The 20944-nt window shown below is 51.8% G+C and overlaps 2 protein-coding genes and 3 long non-coding RNA genes across 5 annotated transcripts; all 5 read right to left on the bottom strand.

The window, feature by feature from the left end:
- Positions 1–3707: 3707 nt before the first annotated feature.
- LOC139791821 (uncharacterized) lies at positions 3708–5427 on the bottom strand. The gene is made up of 4 exons (XR_011724038.1): positions 5333–5427; positions 5030–5122; positions 4595–4750; positions 3708–4058 (listed from the first exon to the last, which is right to left on the bottom strand). It is a non-coding gene; the product is annotated as an uncharacterized lncRNA (long non-coding RNA).
- A 3-nt stretch (positions 5428–5430) lies between these two features.
- LOC139789738 (rho GTPase-activating protein 20-like) lies at positions 5431–11471 on the bottom strand. Its single transcript, XM_071731123.1, has 13 exons — positions 11359–11471; positions 8619–8876; positions 8390–8524; positions 8018–8182; positions 7835–7876; positions 7396–7480; positions 7236–7289; positions 7039–7105; positions 6639–6814; positions 6209–6370; positions 5911–6020; positions 5485–5528; positions 5431–5453 (listed from the first exon to the last, which is right to left on the bottom strand). The coding sequence occupies exons 1-13, from the start codon at positions 11469–11471 to the stop codon at positions 5431–5433; spliced, it is 1434 nt and encodes a 477-aa protein (XP_071587224.1).
- Positions 11472–16114: 4643 nt separating this feature from the next.
- Positions 16115–17483, bottom strand: LOC139794967 (uncharacterized). Its single transcript, XR_011725333.1, has 2 exons — positions 17160–17483; positions 16115–16629 (listed from the first exon to the last, which is right to left on the bottom strand). It is a non-coding gene; the product is annotated as an uncharacterized lncRNA (long non-coding RNA).
- Positions 17484–17507: 24 nt separating this feature from the next.
- LOC139790317 (T-cell activation Rho GTPase-activating protein-like) lies at positions 17508–19275 on the bottom strand (the record flags this gene model as incomplete). Its single annotated transcript, XM_071732373.1, has 5 exons — positions 17508–17687; positions 17898–18093; positions 18476–18585; positions 18773–18934; positions 19195–19275. Coding segments are annotated over 5 exons (729 nt in total), but the record flags the coding sequence as incomplete, so codon positions are not given.
- A 10-nt stretch (positions 19276–19285) lies between these two features.
- Positions 19286–20171, bottom strand: LOC139794975 (uncharacterized). Its single transcript, XR_011725336.1, has 4 exons — positions 19952–20171; positions 19792–19845; positions 19595–19661; positions 19286–19370 (listed from the first exon to the last, which is right to left on the bottom strand). It is a non-coding gene; the product is annotated as an uncharacterized lncRNA (long non-coding RNA).
- Positions 20172–20944: the final 773 nt, after the last annotated feature.

Below are 20944 nucleotides of genomic sequence, written 5' to 3' on the forward strand. Positions count from 1 at the left end.
GAAGCACCATATGATGTCCAAAGCCATGCACAGGATAGGGGGTGAGGATGACACAGCTGTAACAAGCACCTGCTTTGGGCCACTGTCCCAGTTCTTTCTTTAGGAGTACAGGGAGTGCTGTCCCACTGCAGTGTCCTGTGTGCCAATGCGCAAACTGAACCCAAACTCCTCTTCAAAAAGCAAGGAGGAAGGAACCTTCTCCTGGGAAGGAACTGTTCATACAGACTGTTCAACAATCCTGGGCATTTCAAATCAAATAAACACTCATCAAGCAAAAGACAAATGACACAATATAAAGCTTGAAAGCTGAAGTTAGATCCCAAACAGACTGTTTGCATGCAGTTACATCAACAGGAAACATGATTAACACTGGTGTGGGTGACAGAGCACTGGCACAGGCTGCCCAGAGAGGCTCTGGAGTCTCCTTCTCTGGAGACTTTCAGAACCCACATGGATGGGTATCTGTGTGTCCTGCCCTAGGTGATTCTGCTCTGGCAGGGGAGTTGGAGGGTTGGACTTGATGATCTCTAGAGGCCCCTTCCAACCCCTAACATTGATGATTCTATGATTCAAAACAAATTATACAGAAAAATCTTTAGAACTGTTAATATAATCAAAGCTACTATTATATACCTCTTGCCCCTGGAACTATGCTCACACTTCCTAAGTGTGTTTGTATGAGGCTGACAGTGCCAATCTTCTTCTTCCATCATAGAGCTGTGTGTTTTACAAGATGTCATCACCTCCCTCATTTCATGCAGGCCTATAGACTCCCTATAATTTAATATCCTTACTTCTTGCATTAAGTTTTCACATGAATAAGAACTTTTTGCTTTAAAACTGTTGCCTTTTTAAGACCACTGGGTCACATTGAAAAAAAACCACAAACAAACAAAAAAAAAAAAATACACAAAACAACACATTCTGTCTCTCTGGATTGAAACCATGACAGAAATCAAGACAGAAAACATGTCTCAGATAAGGGAGCTCAGCTCAGACCTCTCTGTCTGATTTGAGCAGAAATTTGGATGAGCCTTTGTCAGTTGGCCACTAATGAGTGTCTGCAATCTTACCAATCCGCTTTAAAGGGTTGTAAGGACAAGGTCAGGTGATTTTTTGTGTGAAAAAATCTAACCAGGGTCATTGTACATCCGTGCAGAGTGCAAGTCCTGATCATGAGATGCTTATGATCAGCCCATGTTGCCAAGAAGGCCAATGGCATCCTGGCCTGTGTCAGGAACAGTGTGGCCAGCAGGTCCAGGGAAGTGATTCTGCCCCTGTACTCAGCGCTGGTGAGGCCACACCTCGAGTACTGTGTCCAGTTCTGGGCCCGTCAGTTTAGGAAGGATATCGAGGTCCTGGAGCAGGTCCAAAGGAGGGCAACCAGGCTGGTGAAGGGATTGGCCTCTTTTCCCAGGCAACTCTCAGCAAGACAAGAGGGCACGGTTTTAAGTTGTGCCAGGGGAGATTTAGGTTGGACATTAATTAGAAAGAATTTCTTTACCGAGAGGGTGATCAAGCATTGGAATGGGCTGCCCAGGGAAGTGGTGGATTCTCCATCCCTGGAGATATTTAAAAAGAGACTGGATGTGGCACTCAGTGCCATGGGCTGGTAACTGCAGCGGTAGTGGATCAAGGGTTGGACTTGATAATCTCTGAGGTCCCTTCCAACCCAGCCAATTCTATGATTCTGTGATTCTATGCTTTCTAGCCCAATGCAGATGGGGAAAGTCTGGTGTTAGGGAACTGCCTGGGAAAGGGCTGATGGGCAAGAGCTCCTCACAGCATTGTAACCTCTCCCATCTCAGCTGAGAGAGGAGAGAGGTCTCTTTGCATGAGACCTCTCTGAGGAGGCACAACCTATTTTATCTTGGCAAGGAGGTTTCCCTGGTCACTGGAATGGATGGGGCCAGGATGAGAAGGCTGAATGGACTTGTGCAAGCAGCACCCAGGATCTTTGCTGATGTTGGCTGTGATAGTGCCAGCACCCATTTCCCAGGCACCCTTCTTCTCTCAGCACGTGGGGAACACACACAGATTTCAAGCCAGAAGAAAGAGCAGTGAGTCATGTTTACTATGTGCTTATTTTCAGTAAGAAAATCAGAACTGCACATTTCACAGGCATCTAGTCCTTAGCATAATGCAGAGTATGACCACTGAGCAGGCACCATGGCCACAGTGCTCCAGATCATGCATTCCAGTTTTCTCCAGTAGGAAGAAAACATTCACAGAGATGAGGGAACATGTTTCAGCTCCCTTGCTGCCCTTGCCTTGCTGTCCCTTGATGAAGTAGTGGCATAAGAACATTAGTTTTCATATATCAGAATCTTGGGTTTTGGGTTTTTTTTAGTTTTGGTTTTGGATTTTTTTCCTGAGGAAAAAAAGGAGTCTTCCCCAGTTTTGCCAGATAGTAGAGAATAATTTTCAACTCATCAGCTACATTTCAGATGAGGTAGATTTGAAGTGACTCTCTTCTTGGTAACTTACCAGTTCTTTCTATCCTCCAGCTGACAAGAAAAAAATCTTCTTTCTACAAATAACAGCTCCCTGAGGATCTCTTTACTTTTCTCTTCCTAACAGTCTATGGTATGGTAACATAGCCAAGAGGTTTAGGCCTTTCACACTGAAGGTGATGAAGTATGAAAGCACGGCAAGGTAAGAGAAATATTGACTAGTGGCCTCTGTGGTGGGTAAGAAAGCAGTGATTTTCTTTCCCAAATCAGAAGAAGCAATTACATCCTCACTTCTTTCTCCTTCTCAAGACCTTCTCTGGGATGCAGAGGTTTCTACTCAGGTTTCCCATTGAAAAAAAACAAAACCAAAACAAAAAAAACTCCTGGGAAAAACAAAAGTCTTACAGAAGAGCAACCCTTGCATAACCTTTTTGTCTTCCTGGACAGCCAAATATCAGAGAGACAGAGAACTGAAACACAGAGGAGGAGAGAGAAAGGAACCCATACAAAGCTTGAGACTGGCCAGACACACATTTGACACTTTATTTCTCTAAAGAAACACAAAGAACTTCCAGAATATATACTTAGAAATGCAAAGAAAAAATATTTTAACTGAAAAGTATTTGCATTTTTGTAAGGTGCAGTTCCTGTACGAATGGAGGGACACAGATATTCCACCCAGCCTCTACCCCATCATAATAACCCCAGCACTTCTTCACATCCCTAGTGCACCCCAAGACAACAAGAGGCAGCAGTGCTGTCCTTAACATAGACAAATGCATGGGCTGAGGCACCCACAGGTTCTTCAGATTTCTCTTAGCTGGGCCAGTAGCCTGGAGCTCCTTTCCACCCAGGCATCAGTGTTCACTGCAAGGGTGGTAACACAATTGTCTTTGAAACTCCCTCCTGTCTTCCAGTTCGGTTTGAGATGGGCCAAAAGGACAAAAATTGAACAGGGAAAGGGAGGGGATGTCTAAGGAACAGTTAGTGAGTTCTTATTTTCAAAAAAAAACCAGAGATAAAATGCACACTCAAAATCTTAACACTACCAAAACTATATTAAAATAATGGAACAAACTGCTGAAAGAACATGAAACAACTATTTTCTGAACTCAAGAACAACTAAACCAGAACTCTGAAAATTGTTCCTATATTGGCTTAAGGGGAGAAAAGGGAGCCTAAGACACTACATCTGTAACAAATACTATAAAGTCTATCCAAAAAGGCAAAAAGAGTGACTTTTGTCACTCTTTATGCTTTTTCACTAACCTAGCTGAAAATACACTCTAGACTAATCTTGTGAAACAAACCTAAACTAAATTACTAGAAAAAACTGACACAAGAACATGAAACAACTATTTCCTAAATTCCTAAATGACTACACAAGAACTCCTATCATTCTATCTCTACAGGTTTAAGGGGAGGAAAGGGAGCTCAGGCTGTTCAGCATAAATGCAGTCCTTCCTAGCAGTGCAGTCTGCTGGCCAGAGCAGAAGGGCACCGGGTGTCTCTCCTTGCAGCCGCCGAGGTGGTGCTGGGGCTGCATCGTGCGCCTCGAGGCCCAGGTGTCAGAGCTCATCCAGGGAATCCAAGCATGGAAAAGAACTCGGCACCTAAAAGCAGAGAGTCAGAAAGTGCTGAAGAAACCAGGAGAGCAGGAACAAGAGCGACTTTGTCTTCCAGTCTTCTGCCAGTAAAAGGGCAGAACCATCAGTGCTGCTTTGGAAGCAGCCCTTCCTTCTCAAGACGTGGGGTAACTTCAGACCCTGGAAAAATTGACCAACATGGGAAGTGTCCCCTTGCCAGGCAGAAGGGCTTGGCATGGAGCCCCCTGGAAGCTCGGATGTGCTCTTTTCCAAAGAGCAAGCAAAAATCTGGCTGGCACTGAGTCAAAGAGCCCAACATGGTGAGTCTTGTCACCTTGCTGGGGCATGTGCTCCACCTTGCACAAACAGAGCTTCAACAAGTGCACAGTGAAAACTGCCAGCAGTGGAGTGGGAAGTTTCTCCTGACAGACACGTTCTCCCAAGGGAGGTTCATGCTTCCTCTCTGGGACCATCTCTGGGACCCCTGGAAATAGTTCCCATAGAACTGCAGAGCAGTGTTCAGAGCTTTGAAAGGCAGGCAGCAGAACCTGTTACACACCTGAGCTGCACGAAGTTCCTCTTGCCCGCTTGGATCTACTTCAGAGCTTATGGATCCTGGAGAGCTCTGGTTTCACCCTCCTGCTCTTCTGGCCCAGTTTCCTGTGGTGCCTGACTCTCCACATGTTTGCTTTCTGAGGAGAGTGCAGGCACCTGCAATGGAAGTGCTGAAGTTAACAGCTGGGGAGGACCTACCTGCCTGACTGCTGCCTAACACAGAGATCCCTTGGATGAGTTTGCTCAGCTAAGCCGAGTCAGTTCCAGTGGGATCACCCCACCCACCAAGTGTGATGGCCAACATGCATCAGTCTTATCAACCTGCACTTGTGCAGAGCTGCAGGTCCTGGATGTCCTTGCTTGTCCCTGGGGCAGCAGGCCCACTTGCTGAGGGTGGAGGCTTTTCCTGTCATGCTGTTTGTGAACCTCACATACCTCTGATGTTTCCCCTTCTGCCTCTGGTGCAGCAGCCTCCTCCTCAAAGAGTTCCCTGTGGTGGTCAATAAGGAACTCCACCAGATGTATCACCTGCATGGAAAAAAGCATTGGTTTCCAGGTTTCCAGGATCTGTCTGAAAATGTCATTCCCACCCCCAAACACAAAGCTGCAGCTGTGGGGCTGCTCTGAGCAGCAGCTCCAACAGAGCCTTTCCTGAAGAGAGGAGGCAGCCAGGTGCCTCTGAGCAGCCAAGCTCAGGTGTGCCCAGAAGCCTGGGGCTGGCTGGGGAACACAACGTACCTTCCCTGTCACCTGCAGCAGCTCATCCAGGGGAAGGGTCTGCTCCTGGGGTGGGCTGAGGAGGCTTGGCCCCAGGCAGATGGCCAGGTTGCCAGCAGTCATGTTGGTGGTGTCCGCATTGCTGCTGATATCTCCAAGAAGGGCCAGCAAGCTCCTGAAGAGCTGGAGGTTGGCCTCGGGCAACTTGCTGGCCACCCTGAGGGAGCAGGAACACAACATTACCAAAGGAGGTGTTGTCAGCCACACAACTCTCCCAGCCTCATCTCAGCCAGGAGCAGCTGAGGGAAGGCTCCCTGGCCAGGCATGGGCTACAGCAGAGAGAGCACCTCTGCTGAGATAGCCCTCCCTGCTCTTCTGGCAACATTCCCTGCCTGGAGCAGCCCCACTGCCTCTGGGAAGAGATGCAAGGAGAGAAAGGCTTCCCTGTGCCCCTTCCCCCTCACCCCCAGACTAAAGCAGCAAGACAAGAGGTGGCTGACAGAAAACACGGCTTTGGCCACGAGGCCATCGCTCTGCAGGCAAGTCCCCGGCTCTGCAGTCCCTGTGGAGGGAGCAGGCAGGCTGCTCGCCACACTCACTCCTTCAGTGCTGCCAGCCCCTCCTGCCTGCTGGTCTTCTGCAGGGCTCTCATCCACTCCTCGTAGAGCTCTTCCTCGAGGAGCTTGGAGGGGATCTCGCGGAGGAAGTCCTGCAATGCCAAGGGCTGTGGCTGAGGCAGAGGCTTTGGCCACCGCTGCCAGGAGGGAGCACAGGCAGCATCCCCAGTGCTCTGGCCGACGCGGAGCAGGCTCCGGGCTTTTGGACTGCAGGTCTGGCAGGTGCCCATCAGCAGCCACAGAGCCAGGAGCTGCTGGGCTCCATCTCAGCAGGGCTCACCTTCAAGATGGCAGCCAGCAGGTGCACAGGATGGCTCCCGAGGGGGACCTCTGCCCCGCTCTCGAGAGCCTTTCTCAGCTGGCGGCAGGCACGCTTTTCGGCCGCCAGCCGGAAGATCCCCTTTGTGGATGGCCCTTGCTGGTGCAGGAGAGCCAGCAGGTCCTGCAGCAGGGGAGAGAAGAGGAAAGAGGAGAGAGGAGAGAGTTACTGGGATGGAGACAGGCCCTGGGGGAAGGGGAACCTTCCTGAGGGGCAGGAGCGGGTGTGAACACAGCTGGGCAGCTCTGGCTGGGCTGGCCTGGGCTAAGAGGGAGAGATGCCTGGAGGGGGGGCCACGGGCAGGAGAAATCTCGGTGCCCTTTGCTGGGGGCACCACCTCTGCAGAGGAGCCAGAGGGATGGAGGGGGATCCTCTGGCCAGGCTTGCTCACCTGGATGGGCTGGGGCAGCGTGCCGTCCTGGCTGCAGAGGGCTGCCAGGGGCTGCCCAAAGAGAGCAGCACTGCTGCCAGAGCCCCCCGGCCCTTTGGGCGCCTCTGCAGCGGCCGAGGTCCCTCGCCGCCCAAAGAGCCGGGGCAGCCCCCACCTCCTCCTGCGGGTCCTGCCTGCTGCCAAGGGAAAGAGAGCAAAGAGCCCTGGAGGAGAAGCACCGGGAACTGCTGACCCCAGAGCCCTTCTCAGCACTCTCCTCCCACACCCCACCAAGGGCAGGGGAGAGGCAGCGTTTGGGAACAAGGGGCCTGGCTGGGCAGCTCTCTGCTGCTGGTGCAGGGCCGTGGCGATGGGGCCGTGGAGAGAAAGGCCACCCTGTGTCTGTCTGCTCCAAACTCACCAGCCGCATGACCGTCTTCCCCTTCACTGCCAGAGGGGATGGGAGGTGGCTGCTGCTCTGCACCAGCCTGCAAGAAATGTGCTGTGCTCACCAAGCAGCCCCAGAGCAGAAAGGGCCATCAGGGAACTTCATCAGTCTCTGGCCCTGTGTGTGAAAGTGGTGGGGACAGCTGAGAGCCCTCCCCAACCCATCCCGACCTTTGCCTGCTCCTCCAGCAGCCTCTCCAGCCTGCTGGTGTTGAGTGTCTTCTCCTGGGCAAGGGGAAGGGAGCAGAAGGTGAGAAACGATGCACCCAGAGCACTGGGGAGGGGATGGAGCAGCAGCTGGGGACAGAGGGGAGACAGGAGGGACACTCACAGCATTGAGGCCATGCAGCACCTTCAGCAGGAGGTTGATGGAGGGCAGCTGGGTCACCTTGGGTCCCTCTCCTTCTTCTGGTATTCTGCGCGTGTGCAAGAGGCAGAACAAGAGCTGTGTGAGACACACCTTTTCCCTGTCCTGCCAGCCCAGGGAGCACTCCCAAGAAGCAGCCAGTTGGCACTCAGAAGTGCAGCGCAGAGCTGCAGCAGTGGTTGGGGCTGGGGCTGGTGCAGTGGTTGGGGCTGCGGCTGGGAGTCAGCCCCACAGCACGTGAAGCAGCTCAGCCAGCTCTGCCCACTCAAGAGCTGCCCACAGGCATGGGGGCATCTGTCCCCAGAGCAGGGAGCAGTCTTTTGTCATGGAACAGCTGCAATGGAGCTTTCCCCCCAGGACGTGACCACGTCCACCCCAGGCTTCACTGCCAGGCAGAGCTTACCCAAGGAAGGCGCTGACCCAGAGCTCCTTCAGCGCCCAGGAGCTGCAGAAAGAAACAGCCCGAGTGTCCCACTGCACCTGCAGGCTGGGGGCAGGGGCGGGTGCAGGCACAGCCCTGTCCCGTGGGGAAGGCCACAGAGGCAGGAGAAAGCCCCGTGGGGTGGGACGTGTCAGCCAGACTCACGGGAAGGTGACGATGCAGGAGCCGTGGGACCAGGTGAGGACAAGGGAGTTGCTGTTCTTCCCTTCTTCCTCTTGAGCTCCATCCCCGGCCGCCCCTGTGCTGCCGCACAGCACCTGGAGCTGGTCCAGGGCCAGGACGAGCTTGGGGCGCGGGGCTCCGCCACGTCTGTAAAGAAAAGTGACAGGAGGTGACCCAGAGGCGGCCCAGCCCTGGGGCTCCCCTCTGGCATCCTCCTGCCAAGGGCATGGCCATGAGCGCATCCCCCAGCAAGGTGCCAGGGGCCCAGGGCTGCTCCTTGGCTGTCCCTGCCCTTGTGCCCTGTGCCAGGAGCAGGGCTTGGGAGCAAAGGCAGCTGGGCTCCAGGAGCCTTACTTGGGCTTGGCGATGATCAAAACATCGCTCAAGAGGAAGAGGTCCCTTTCCCTCGTCTCACGGCCCCAGGTCACCCTCACGCGCTGGCGGAGCAGCACCTCGAGGGAGCGGATGGGCACGCGCTCCCGCTTGCTCCTGCAGAGCAGACGGTGTCGGGCATGAGGGAGGCGGCTGCTGCGGGGCCCCAAGGGCTGTGCCGGCGTGTTCCCGGGTCACGGGGGGAGCCTACCTGGAGCCATGGGTGCAGTTCAGCTGTCCCATCCTGAAAGTGTCCGGAAAAGCCTCGCCTGGGACACACTGGTGGGCTGAGGGCAGTGCCCAATGGCCCAAGCGAGGCTGCCAAGGGGGTTGCGATGCCACAGAGAGCCGCTGGGCAAGAGCGTGGCTCTCCCCAGTGCTGCTCCCTGCCTGCACAACTCTCTCCCTGCAGGCACTGTGCCCGTTGCCAGGGGTGTCACCACTGGGACCCCAACGACTCAACAGGGCCCTTGGAAAACAGAACCATGGAACCGTGGAACCAACGGAATGCACTGGGTTGGAAGGGACCTTTAAAGGTGACATAGTCCAGTCACCCTGCACTGAGCAGGAACAGCTTTAAACCCATCAGCTTTAGAACCATGTTGGTTGGAAAAAGACTTTGAGTTTCATCAAGTCCAACTGGCTTAACCCAGCCCAGTGCCCAGTCTACCACCAGCCCATGTCCCTGAGCACCAGGGACACGCATTTCAAATACCTCCCGGGATGACTCCAGCACCTGCCTGGGAAGCCTTTTCCAGTGTCTGAAATATCTTTTGGTGAAAAATGCTTCCTAGAAGCACATAAAAAAAACTTGTGCTACAACTTTTGTCCATCTCCCTCTTGTTCTCCAGCTTGTTACTGCAGAAGAATTAGTTAAGGGTCCATACTGGATCTAAAAAGTAGTCTTCTTTTAGAAACAATGTTTTAGTGCAGATTTTAATTTTCTCCATTCTGTTACATCTGCTTTTTTCCACCTCAGAAGTGCCTGGTTACTTAGGACTTGCTCTTGTTTGAGATGGTAGGATGTCTTTCTGTTGAAAAGGAACTGGAGCACCCGTTTGTCAGTCAAATACCACACTACGTTCTCATTTCCAAAATGCTTGCAGTTTTCCTTTACTTACTAATGAAAATTGCCAGATTTTGTGTATTGCTCCCCTGCAGGTGCTGGGACCCTGTATCAATCTGAAGGGGTGTGGCGCAGCGTTACTTTGTGCAGTTGAGCTAAAAATCTGTGCCAAATTGTATCACAGCCCAGGAATGGCTAGAGCGGGGGTGACTGACTTTACAGATATTGGCTGCAGATGGTTATGACCAACAACAAGCAAATGAGAAAAAGATAGGTAGCTGATATTTCTAACCTTTGACATCGCAGGAAGACATTTTAGCACTAAAAGTGTCCCCATTATACTTTCTACAGGTAAGACGAAAAGATTATGTTCTTTTAAATAGAATTCACTCAGGAAAGAATTGAGAAAAAATACTAGAGTACCTGAGAGCTAGTGAAAAGGCAGGGTCCCATGCTGCAAAGCAAGGCCAACCACAGATAGCAACAAGACAAGGCCTGCTGCCAGAAAAATAAAGATGAGGCGAGGCTCGTTGCCAGATAAGATAGTAAGGAATTTGGAGGACACCTTCTCTGAACAAAGGGATTATGCATTCTATCAACTTTTGGCCTTACCCAGGATGTGCCAGTGTGGGAGAGTGCTGTGTCTTGTAAGCAATGTCTGTAGTTAGGAAAGCCATAGCCTTTCTTTCTTGTATCTTGCTTTTAAAACACTCTGCACTATAAAAGAGCACTGCTGATGAATAAAATCAGACAGATTACCACCGAGTACGTGGCTCACCTGGCCTCAAGCTTTTTTCTCCTGTTTTTTTCCTCACTGCATTTGCAATGAAAATGTAACACATCCTAATTCTCAGTTACAGAACAATGTAGTAGTGGAAGGACGTTATCATCTATTTTTTCATTATAAGATGCAGGTACATAACCAGGAAGGGTTTTGTTGGTGGCTTTTTTGTTTGATTGTTTGTTTGTTTGTTTTTTATGGTGTTGATGGTGGCAAGAGCGGCTTTTTTCTTAGAAATCCACCTCAGTGACAGGAAATGTCCTTGAAGTTACACATAGTATCCATTATCCCTCCTGGCTGTTCAGTTTTCTGGTTTCTAAATGAATCTTCAAGTAGTTTCCTCTGTATGCTTCCCATCAGCTGAAGAACCACGAGCTGCTAGGAAGTGTTTTGTCATGATGTCTGAGTTTTTTGCTTTTGCATGATTTCATGAAAATTTCAGAAAGGACAATTTTTTATTTATTTATTGTTTTAGTCTTCCTTTTTCCTATTTTCCAGTGGTTTCAAATTTACAAATTTACCATTTGTAAATTTCCTCTTTTCCAATATATGTTTCAGATATAATTGCAGCAACCCTCAGTGCAGCCACTGCAGTTTTTGCAGTTTATCTGGTGTGGGAGAAGGAAAAAAATTCAAATGTACACAACTACAAACCACAGCCCCATCTCGATGCTGGCAGGGATAGGTGCCCCAGGGCCCCTTGCAGCAGGGCCGACTCAGGAGGGAGCTCCACGGCTCTTCCCAGCACCCGATGGATGTGGATTCTGGAGAGCAGGTGGTGAGATGGTGCTGAAGGAGCGCGGGGGAACAGCAGCGAAGCGAGGAGCGGGCGAAAGAGAGGAGGGGCTGGGGGCTGCCTGAGCTTCATGGAGTACGGGCAGGGAATGGGAGGGGATAGACCCGTCTGTGTTCCGCCCCTCTTGGAGCCTGAAAGCCCAGTGTCAAACAGGGAACTGAAGGACCCCTAGAACATCAAGAACCTCCTTCTCTCCCTGCCCCACATTAAGAGGTTTAGCTCCTGTGGTACCCTGGGCTCCCTGCCTGGGCTGTCCCACAGGGAGCTGAGAGCCCAAAAGATCCCCAAGAATCTCCTTGTCTCACTACCTCACATTAAGAGGTTTAACTCCGCTGATACACTGGGTGCTTCCCCTTCTCTCCTTGCCCTGCTTTATATCACTGCCCTGCTTGCACTCTCTATGGACTATCAGCTCCTCCATGGAGTCTGTGAACCCCCTGCTGAAACTCCTGGCAGGGAAGAATCAGGAGCGGGTGGGTGCCCAGGCAGAGGGGGAACAGGGCCCAAGATCCCCATGTGTGTGATGATGGTGGTGAAGAGCAGCAGCCCCGTGAAGCGAGGCAGCAACACGTCCACAGGACTGGGCAGGAGCACCCGGCAGAGACCGGGCCCTGGGGACAGCTGCCCACGGGAGGGAGTGCGGGGCAGGATCCTCCATCTTCCAAAAGCAGCTGGGGAGGGCCTGCAGTGGAACTCATCTTTCTCTGTCTGTTCCTCTCTCTCCCCCTCTCTGTTTCATTCTCTCTCTCACAACAGACTTGCCAAATTTCACTGGGTCACATCATATTGCTCGTGCTATTTACTGTCCACCCAAGAAAACTTTCTATCTGTACCCAACCCCTCGTGGTTGGACTTTGTTCTTGCACAATAATTTTCAAGAAGCAAGCTTAGTTTGCCCAAGAGAGGAAGAGGAAGATGAGAAAGAGAAGGAAGAGATGGAAAATAGATGTCTTGAAAAGGGAAGAGATGAAAAGAACTCTTGGGGCGAGTGCTGACACGGAGATACTGTGGGTCTAAATAAGGAGGTGGGGTGGGCTTGAGGCACTGAATACTCAGACATTACAAGACTAAGAGTAGAGTAGCAAAGATACAGAACATTACTTTTCCCATGTGAGGAAGCCACCTGCTCGGACTTCGACCATCAAGTATTTTTGTTTGGAGAAGCAGGAGTAGAAGTAGGTTAATCTGATGTTTTGCTGACATTTTGTAACAGTTTGTTTCTCTCTGTCTCTCTCTCTCTCTTTTTTTTTCCTTTCTTTTTTTGTTTTTTTGTTGTTTTTTTTTTTTTTCCAAGGGGCGTGGGGGAGTAGGAGAGAGTTGACAGAGAGTTGCCATGGTGACAGAGAGAGAGTGACACTGGTGACAGTTTCATGGATCCTTTTACCACTCAGTCTCTTAATGTTCATGGATCCTTTTACCATAACTTTTATCAAGTTTTGCTGGTCCTTCAAACTGGCTCTCCAGAGCTTTACTTTCACTTGCCTGTCAGCTGGTGGGAGGTCAGATGAGTAGGACCCACCATCCTCCTGTGAAGCACCATATGATGTCCAAAGCCATGCACAGGATAGGGGGTGAGGATGACACAGCTGTAACAAGCACCTGCTTTGGGCCACTGTCCCAGTTCTTTCTTTAGGAGTACAGGGAGTGCTGTCCCACTGCAGTGTCCTGTGTGCCAATGCGCAAACTGAACCCAAACTCCTCTTCAAAAAGCAAGGAGGAAGGAACCTTCTCCTGGGAAGGAACTGTTCATACAGACTGTTCAACAATCCTGGGCATTTCAAATCAAATAAACACTCATCAAGCAAAAGACAAATGACACAATATAAAGCTTGAAAGCTGAAGTTAGATCCCAAACAGACTGCTTGCATGCAGTTACATCAACAGGAAACATGATTAACACTGGTGTGGGTGACAGAGCACTGGCACAGGCTGCCCAGAGAGGCTCTGGAGTCTCCTTCTCTGGAGACTTTCAGAAGTCACCTGGATGGGTATCTGTGTGTCCTGCCCTAGGTGGTCCTGCTCTGGCAGGGGGGTTGGACTTGATGATCTCTAGAGGCCCCTTCCAACCCCTAACATTGATGATTCTATGATTCAAAACAAATTATACAGAAAAATCTTTAGAACTGTTAATATAATCAAAGCTACTATTATATACCTCTTGCCCCTGGAACTATGCTCACACTTCCTAAGTGTGTTTGTATGAGGCTGACAGTGCCAATCTTCTTCTTCCATCATAGAGCTGTGTGTTTTACAAGATGTCATCACCTCCCTCATTTCATGCAGGCCTATAGACTCCCTATATTTTAATATCCTTACTTCTTGCATTAAGTTTTCACATGAATAAGAACTTTTTGCTTTAAAACTGTTGCCTTTTTAAGACCACTGGGTCACATTGGAAAAAAAACACAAACAAAAAAAAAAAAATACACAAAACAACACATTCTGTCTCTCTGGATTGAAAACATGACAGAAATCAAGACAGAAAACATGTCTCAGATATGGGAGCTCAGCTCAGACCTCTCTTTGTCTGATTTGAGCAGAAATTTGGATGAGCCTTTGTCAGTTGGCCACTAATGAGTGTCTGCAATCTTACCAATCCGTTTTAAAGGGTTGTAAGGACAAGGTCAGGTGATTTTTTGTGTGAAAAAATCTAACCAGGGTCATTGTACATCCGTGCAGAGTGCAAGTCCTGATCATGAGATGCTTATGATCTGCCCAGGTAGACAAGAAGGCCAATGGCATCCTGGCCTGTGTCAGGAACAGCGTGGCCAGCAGGTCCAGGGAAGGGATTCTGCCCCGGTACTCAGCCCTGGTGAGGCCACACCTCGAGTACTGTGTCCAGTTCTGGGCCCCTCAGTTTAGGAAGGATATCGAGGTCCTGGAGCAGGTCCAAAGGAGGGCATCCAGGCTGGTGAAGGGATTGGCCTCTTTTCCCAGGCAACTCTCAGCAAGACAAGAGGGCACGGTTTTAAGTTGTGCCAGGGGAGATTTAGGTTGGACATTAATTAGAAAGAATTTCTTTACCGAGAGGGTGATCAAGCATTGGAATGGGCTGCCCTGTGAAGTGGTGGATTCTCCATCCCTGGAGATATTTAAAAAGAGACTGGATGTGGCACTCAGTGCCATGGGCTGGTAACTGCAGCGGTAGTGGATCAAGGGTTGGACTTGATAATCTCTGAGGTCCCTTCCAACCCAGCCAATTCTATGATTCTGTGATTCTATGCTTTCTAGCCCAATGCAGATGGGGAAAGTCTGGTGTTAGGGAACTGCCTGGGAAAGGGCTGATGGGCAAGAGCTCCTCACAGCATTGTAACCTCTCCCATCTCAGCTGAGAGAGGAGAGAGGTCTCTTTGCATGAGACCTCTCTGAGGAGGCACAACCTATTTTATCTTGGCAAGGAGGTTTCCCTGGTCACTGGAATGGATGGGGCCAGGATGAGAAGGCTGAATGGACTTGTGCAAGCAGCACCCAGGATCTTTGCTGATGTTGGCTGTGATAGTGCCAGCACCCATTTCCCAGGCACCCGTCTTCTCTCAGCACGTGGGGAACACACACAGATTTCAAGCCAGAAGAAAGAGCAGTGAGTCATGTTTACTATGTGCTTATTTTCAGTAAGAAAATCAGAACTGCACATTTCACAGGCATCTAGTCCTTAGCATAATGCAGAGTATGACCACTGAGAGGGCACCATGGCCACAGTGCTCCAGATCATGCATTCCAGTTTTCTCCAGTAGGAAGAAGACATGCACAGAGATGAGGGAACATGTTTCAGCTCCCTTGCTGCCCTTGCCTTGCTGTCCCTTGAAGAAGTAGTGGCATAAGAACATTAGTTTTCATATATCAGCATCTTGGGTTTTGGGGTTTTTTTAGTTTTGGTTTTGGTTTTTTTTTTTCCTGTGGAAAAAAAGGAGTCTTCCCCATTTTTGCCAGATGATAGAGATAATTTTCAACTCATCAGCTACATTTCAGATGAGGTAGATTTGAAGTGGCTCTCTTCTTGGTAACTTACCAGTTCTTTCTATCCTCCAGCTGACAAGAAAAAAATCTTCTTTCTACAAATAGCAGCTCCCTGAGGATCTCTTCACTTTTCTCTTCCTAACAGTCTATGGTATGGTAACATAGCCCAGAGGTTTAGGCCTTTCACACTGAAGGTGATGAAGTATGAAAGCACGGCAAGGTAAGAGAAATATTGACTAGTGGCCTCTGTGGTGGGTAAGAAAGCAGTGATTTTCTTTCCCAAATCAGAAGAAGCAATTACATCCTCACTTCTTTCACCTTCTCAAGACCTTCTCTGGGATGCAGGTTTCTACTCAGGTTTCCCATTGAAAAAAAACAAAACCAAACCAAAAAAAACTCCAGGGAAAAACAAAAGTCTTACAGAAGAGCAACCCTTGCATAACCTTTTTGTCTTCCTGGACAGCCAAATATCAGAGAGACAGAGAACTGAAACACATAGGAGGAGAGGGAATGGAACCCATACAAAGCCTAAGACTGGCCACACATACATTTGACACATTTGACACTTTATTTCTCTAAAGAAACACAAAGAACTTCCAGAATATATACTTAAAAATGCAAAGAAAAAATATTTTAACTGAAAAGTATTTGCATTATTTTAAGGTGTAGTTCCTGTATGAATGGAGGGACACAGATATTCCACCCAGCCTCTACCCCATCATAATAACCCCAGCACTTCTTCACATCCCTAGTGCACCCCAAGACAACAAGAGGCAGCAGTGCTGTCCTTAACACAGACAAATGCATGGGCTGAGGCACCCACAGGTTCTTCAGATTTCTCTTAGCTGGGCCAGTAGCCTGGAGCTCCTTTCCACCCAGGCATCAGTGTTCATTGCAAGGGTGGTAACACAATTGTCTTTGAAACTCCCTCCTGTCTTCCAGTTTGGTTTGAGATGGGCCAAAAGGACCAGCATTTAACAAGGAAAGGGAGGGGATGTCTAAGGAACACTTAGTGAGTTCTTATTTTCAAAAAAAAAACAGAGATAAAATGCACACTCAAAATCTTAACACTACCAAAACTATATTAAAATTACTGGAACAAACTGCTGAAAGAACATGAAACAACTATTTTCTGAACTCGAGAACAACTAAACCAGAACTCCGAAAATTGTTCCTATATTGGCTTAAGGGGAGAAAAGGGAGCCTAAGACACTACATCTGTAACAAAGTCTATCCAAAAAAGCATAAAGAATGACTTTTGTCACTCTTTATGCTTTTTCACTAACCTAGCTGAAAATACACTCTAGACTAATCTTGTGAAACAAACCTAAACTAAATTACTAGAAAAAACTGACACAAGAACATGAAACAACTATTTCCTAAATTCCTAAATGACTACACAAGAACTCCTATCATTCTATCTCTACAGGTTTAAGGGGAGGAAAGGGAGCTCAGGCTGTTCAGCATAAATGCAGTCCTTCCTAGCAGTGCAGTCTGCTGGCCAGAGCAGAAGGGCACCGGGTGTCTCTCCTTGCAGCCGCCGAGGTGGTGCTGGGGCTGCATCGTGCGCCTCGAGGCCCAGGTGTCAGAGCTCATCCAGGGAATCCAAGCATGGAAAAGAACTCGGCACCTAAAAGGAGAGAGTCAGAAAGTGCTGAAGAAACCAGGAGAGCAGGAACAAGAGCGACTTTGTCTTCCAGTCTTCTGCCAGTAAAAGGGCAGAACCATCAGTGCTGCTTTGGGCCCTTCCTTCTCAAGACGTGGGGTACCCTCAGACCCTGGCAAATTGACCAACATGGGAAGTGTCCCCTTGCCAGGCAGAAGGGCTTGGCATGGAGCCCCCTTAGAAGATGGGATATGCTCTTTTCCAAAGAGCAAGAAAAATCTGGCTGGCACTCAGTAAAAGAGCCCAACATGGTGAGTCTTGTCACCTTGCTGGGGCGTGTGCTCCACCTTGCAAAAACAGAGCTTCAACAAGTGCACAGTGAAAACTGCCAGCAGTGGAGTGGGAAGTTTCTCCTGATAGACACGTTCTCCCAAGGGAGGTGCATGCTTCCTGTCTGGGACCATCACTGGGACCCTTGGAAATAGTTCCCATAGAACTGCAGAGCAGTGTTCAGAACTTTGAAAGGCAGACAGCAGAACCTGTTACACACCTGAGCTGCACGAAGTTCCTCTTGCCTGCTTGGATCTACTTCAGAGCTTATGGATCCTGGAGAGCTCTGGTTTCACCCTCCTGCTCTTCTGACCCAGGTTCCTGTGGTGCCTGACTCTCCACATGTTTGCTTTCTGAGGAGAGTGCAGGCACCTGCAATGGAAGTGCTGAAGTTAACAGCTGGGGAGGACCTACCTGCCTGACTGCTGCCTAACACAGAGATCCCTTGGATGAGTTTGCTCAGCTAAGCCGAGTCAGTTCCAGTGGGATCACCCCACCCACCAAGTGTGATGGCCAACATGCATCAGCCTTATCAACCTGCACTTGTGCAGAGATGCAGGTCCTGGATGTCCTCGCTTGTCCCTGGGGCAGCAGGCCCACTTGCTGAGGGTGGAGGCTTTTCCTGTCATGCTGTTTGTGAACCTCACATACCTCCGATGTTTCCCCTTCTGCCTCTGGTGCAGCAGCCTCCTCCTCAAAGAGTTCCCTGTGGTGGTCAATAAGGAACTCCACCAGATGTATCACCTGCATGGAAAAAAGCATTGGTTTCCAGGTTTTCAGGATCTGTCTGAAAACGTCATTCCCACCCACGAACACAAAGCTGCAGCTGTGGGGCTACTCTGAGCAGCAGCTCCATCACAGCCTTTCCTGAAGAGAGGAGGCAGCCAGGTGCCTCAGAGCAGCCAAGCTCAGGTGTGCCCAGAAGCCTGGGGCTGGCTGGGGAACACAACGTACCTTCCCTGTCACCTGCAGCAGCTCATCCAGGGGAAGGGTCTGCTCCTGGGGTGGGCTGAGGAGGCTTGGCCCCAGGCAGATGGCCAGGTTGCCAGCAGTCATGCTGGTGGTGTCTGCATTCCTGCTGATGGCTCCAAGCAGGGCCAGCAAGCTCCTGAGGAGCTGGAGGTTGGCCTCGGGCAACTTGCTGGCCACCCTGAGGGAGCAGGAACACAACATTACCAAAGGAGATGTTGTCAGCCACACAACTCTCCCAGCCTCATCTCAGCCAGGAGCAGCTGAGGGAAGGCTCCCTGGCCAGGCATGGGCTACAGCAGAGAGAGCACCTCTGCTGAGATAGCCCTCCCTGCTCTTCTGGCAACATTCCCTGCCTGGAGCAGCCCCACTGCCTCTGGGAAGAGATGCAAGGAGACAAAGGCTTCCCTGTGCCCCTTCCCCCACACCCACAGCCCACAGCAGCAAGACAAGAGGTGGCTGACAGAAAACACGGCTTTGGCCATGAGGCCATCGCTCTGCAGGCAAGTCCCCGGCTCTGCAGCCCCTGTGGAGGGAGCAGGCAGGCTGCTCGCCACACTCACTCCTTCAGTGCTGCCAGCCCCTCCTGCCTGCTGGTCTTCTGCAGGGCTCTCATCCACTCCTCGTAGAGCTCTTCCTCGAGGAGCTTGGAGGGGATCTCGCGGAGGAAGTCCTGCAATGCCAAGGGCTGTGGCTGAGGCAGAGGCTTTGGCCACCGCTGCCAGGAGGGAGCACAGGCAGCATCCCCAGTGCTCTGGCCGACGCGGAGCAGGCTCCTGGCTTTTGGCTGCAGGTCTGGCAGGTGCCCATCAGCAGCCACAGAGCCAGGAGCTGCTGGGCTCCATCTCAGCAGGGCTCACCTTCAAGATGGCAGCCAGCAGGTGCACAGGATGGCTCCCGAGGGGGACCTCTGCCCCGCTCTCAAGAGCCTTTCTCAGCTGGCGGCAGGCACGCTTTTCGGCCGCCAGCCGGAAGATCCCCTTCGTGGATGGCCCTTGCTGGTGCAGGAGAGCCAGCAGGTCCTGCAGCAGGGGAGAGAAGAGGGGAGAGGAGAGAATTGCTGGGCTGGAGAGAAGCCCTGGGGCAGGGGAACCTTCCTGAGGGGCAGGAGCAGGTGTGAACAGAGCTGGGTAGCTCTGGCTGGGCTGGCCTGGGCTAAGAGGGAGAGATAGCTGGAGGGGGGACAGCGGGCAGGAGAAATCTCGGTGCCCTTTGCTGGGGGCACCACCTCTGCAGAGGAGCCAGAGGGATGGATGGGGATCCTCTGGCCAGGCTTGCTCACCTGGATGGGCTGGGGCAGCGTGCCGTCCTGGCTGCAGAGGGCTGCCAGGGGCTGCCCAAAGAGAGCAGCACTGCTGCCAGAGCCCCCCGGCCCTTTGGGCGCCTCTGCAGCGGCCGAGGTCCCTCGCCGCCCAAAGAGCCGGGGCAGCCCCCACCTCCTCCTGCGGGTCCTGCCTGCTGCCAAGGGAAAGAGAGCAAAGAGCCCTGGAGGAGAAGCACCGGGAACTGCTGACCCCAGAGCCCTTCTCAGCACTCTCCTCCCACACCCCACCAAGGGCAGGGGAGAGGCAGCGTTTGGGAACAAGGGGCCTGGCTGGGCAGCTCTCTGCTGCTGCTGCAGGGCCGTGGTGATGGGGCCGTGGAGAGAAGGGCCACCCTGTGTCTGTCTGCTCCAAACTCACCAGCCGCATGACCGTCTTCCCCTCCACTGCCAGAGGGGATGGGAGGTGGCTGCTGCTCTGCACCAGCCTGCAAGAAATGTGCTGTGCTCACCGAGCAGCCCCAAAGCAGAAAGGGCCATCAGGCAACTTCATCAGTCCCTGGCCCTGTGTGGGAGAGAGGTGGGGACAGCTGAGATGCCTCCCCAACCCATCCAGACCTTTGACTGCTCCTCCAGCAGCCTCTCCAGCCTGCTGGTGTTGAGTGTCTTCTCCTGGGCAAGGGGAAGAGAGCAGAAGGTGAGAAACGATGCACCCAGAGCACTGGGGAGGGGATGGAGCAGCAGCTGGGGACAGAGGGGAGACAGGAGGGACACTCACAGCATTGAGGCCATGCAGCACCTTCAGCAGGAGGTTGATGGAGGGCAGCTGGGTCACCTTGGGTCCCTCTCCTTCTTCTGGTATTCTGTGCGTGGGCAAGAGGCAGAACAAGAGCTGTGTGAGACACACCTTTTCCCTGTCCTGCCAGCCCAGGGAGCACTCCCAAGAAGCAGCCAGTTGGCACTCAGAAGTGCAGCGCAGAGCAGCAGCAGTGGTTGGGGCTGGGGCTGGTGCAGTGGCTGGGGCTGCGGCTGGGAGTCAGCCCCACAGCACGTGAAGCAGCTCAGCCAGCTCTGCCCACTCAAGAGCTGCCCACAGGCATGGCGGCATCTGTCCCCAGAGCAGGGAGCAGTCTTTTGTCATGGAACAGCTGCAATGGAGCTTTCCCCCCAGGACGTGACCACGTCCACCCCAGGCTTCACTGCCAGGCAGAGCTTACCCAAGGAAGGCACAGACCCAGAGCTCCTTCAGCGCCCAGGAGCTGCAGAAAGAAACAGCCCGAGTGTCCCACTGCACCTGCAGGCTGGGGGCAGGGGCAGGTGCAGGCACAGCCCTGTCCCGTGGGGAAGGCCACAGAGGCAGGAGAAAGCCCCGTGGGGTGGGACGTGTCAGCCAGACTCACGGGAAGGTGACGATGCAGGAGCCGTGGGACCAGGTGAGGACAAGGGAGTTGCTGTTCTTCCCTTCTTCCTCTTGAGCTCCATCCCCGGCCGCCCCTGTGCTGCCGCACAGCACCTGGAGCTGGTCCAGGGCCAGGACGAGCTTGGGGCGCGGGGCTCCGCCACATCTGTAAAGAAGAGTGACAGGAGGTGACCCAGAGGCGGCCCAGCCCTGGGGCTCCCCTCTGGCATCCTCCTGCCAAGGGCGTGGCCATGAGCGCATCCCCCAGCAGGGTGCCAGGGGCCCGGGGCTGCTCCTTGGCTGTCCCTGCCCTTGTGCCCTGTGCCAGGAGCAGGGCTTGGGAGCAAAGGCAGCTGGGCTCCAGGAGCCTTA

Source organism: Heliangelus exortis, chromosome 1, assembly GCF_036169615.1.
Source record: "Heliangelus exortis chromosome 1, bHelExo1.hap1, whole genome shotgun sequence".
In the NCBI taxonomy this organism is placed as follows: Eukaryota; Metazoa; Chordata; class Aves; order Apodiformes; family Trochilidae; genus Heliangelus; species Heliangelus exortis.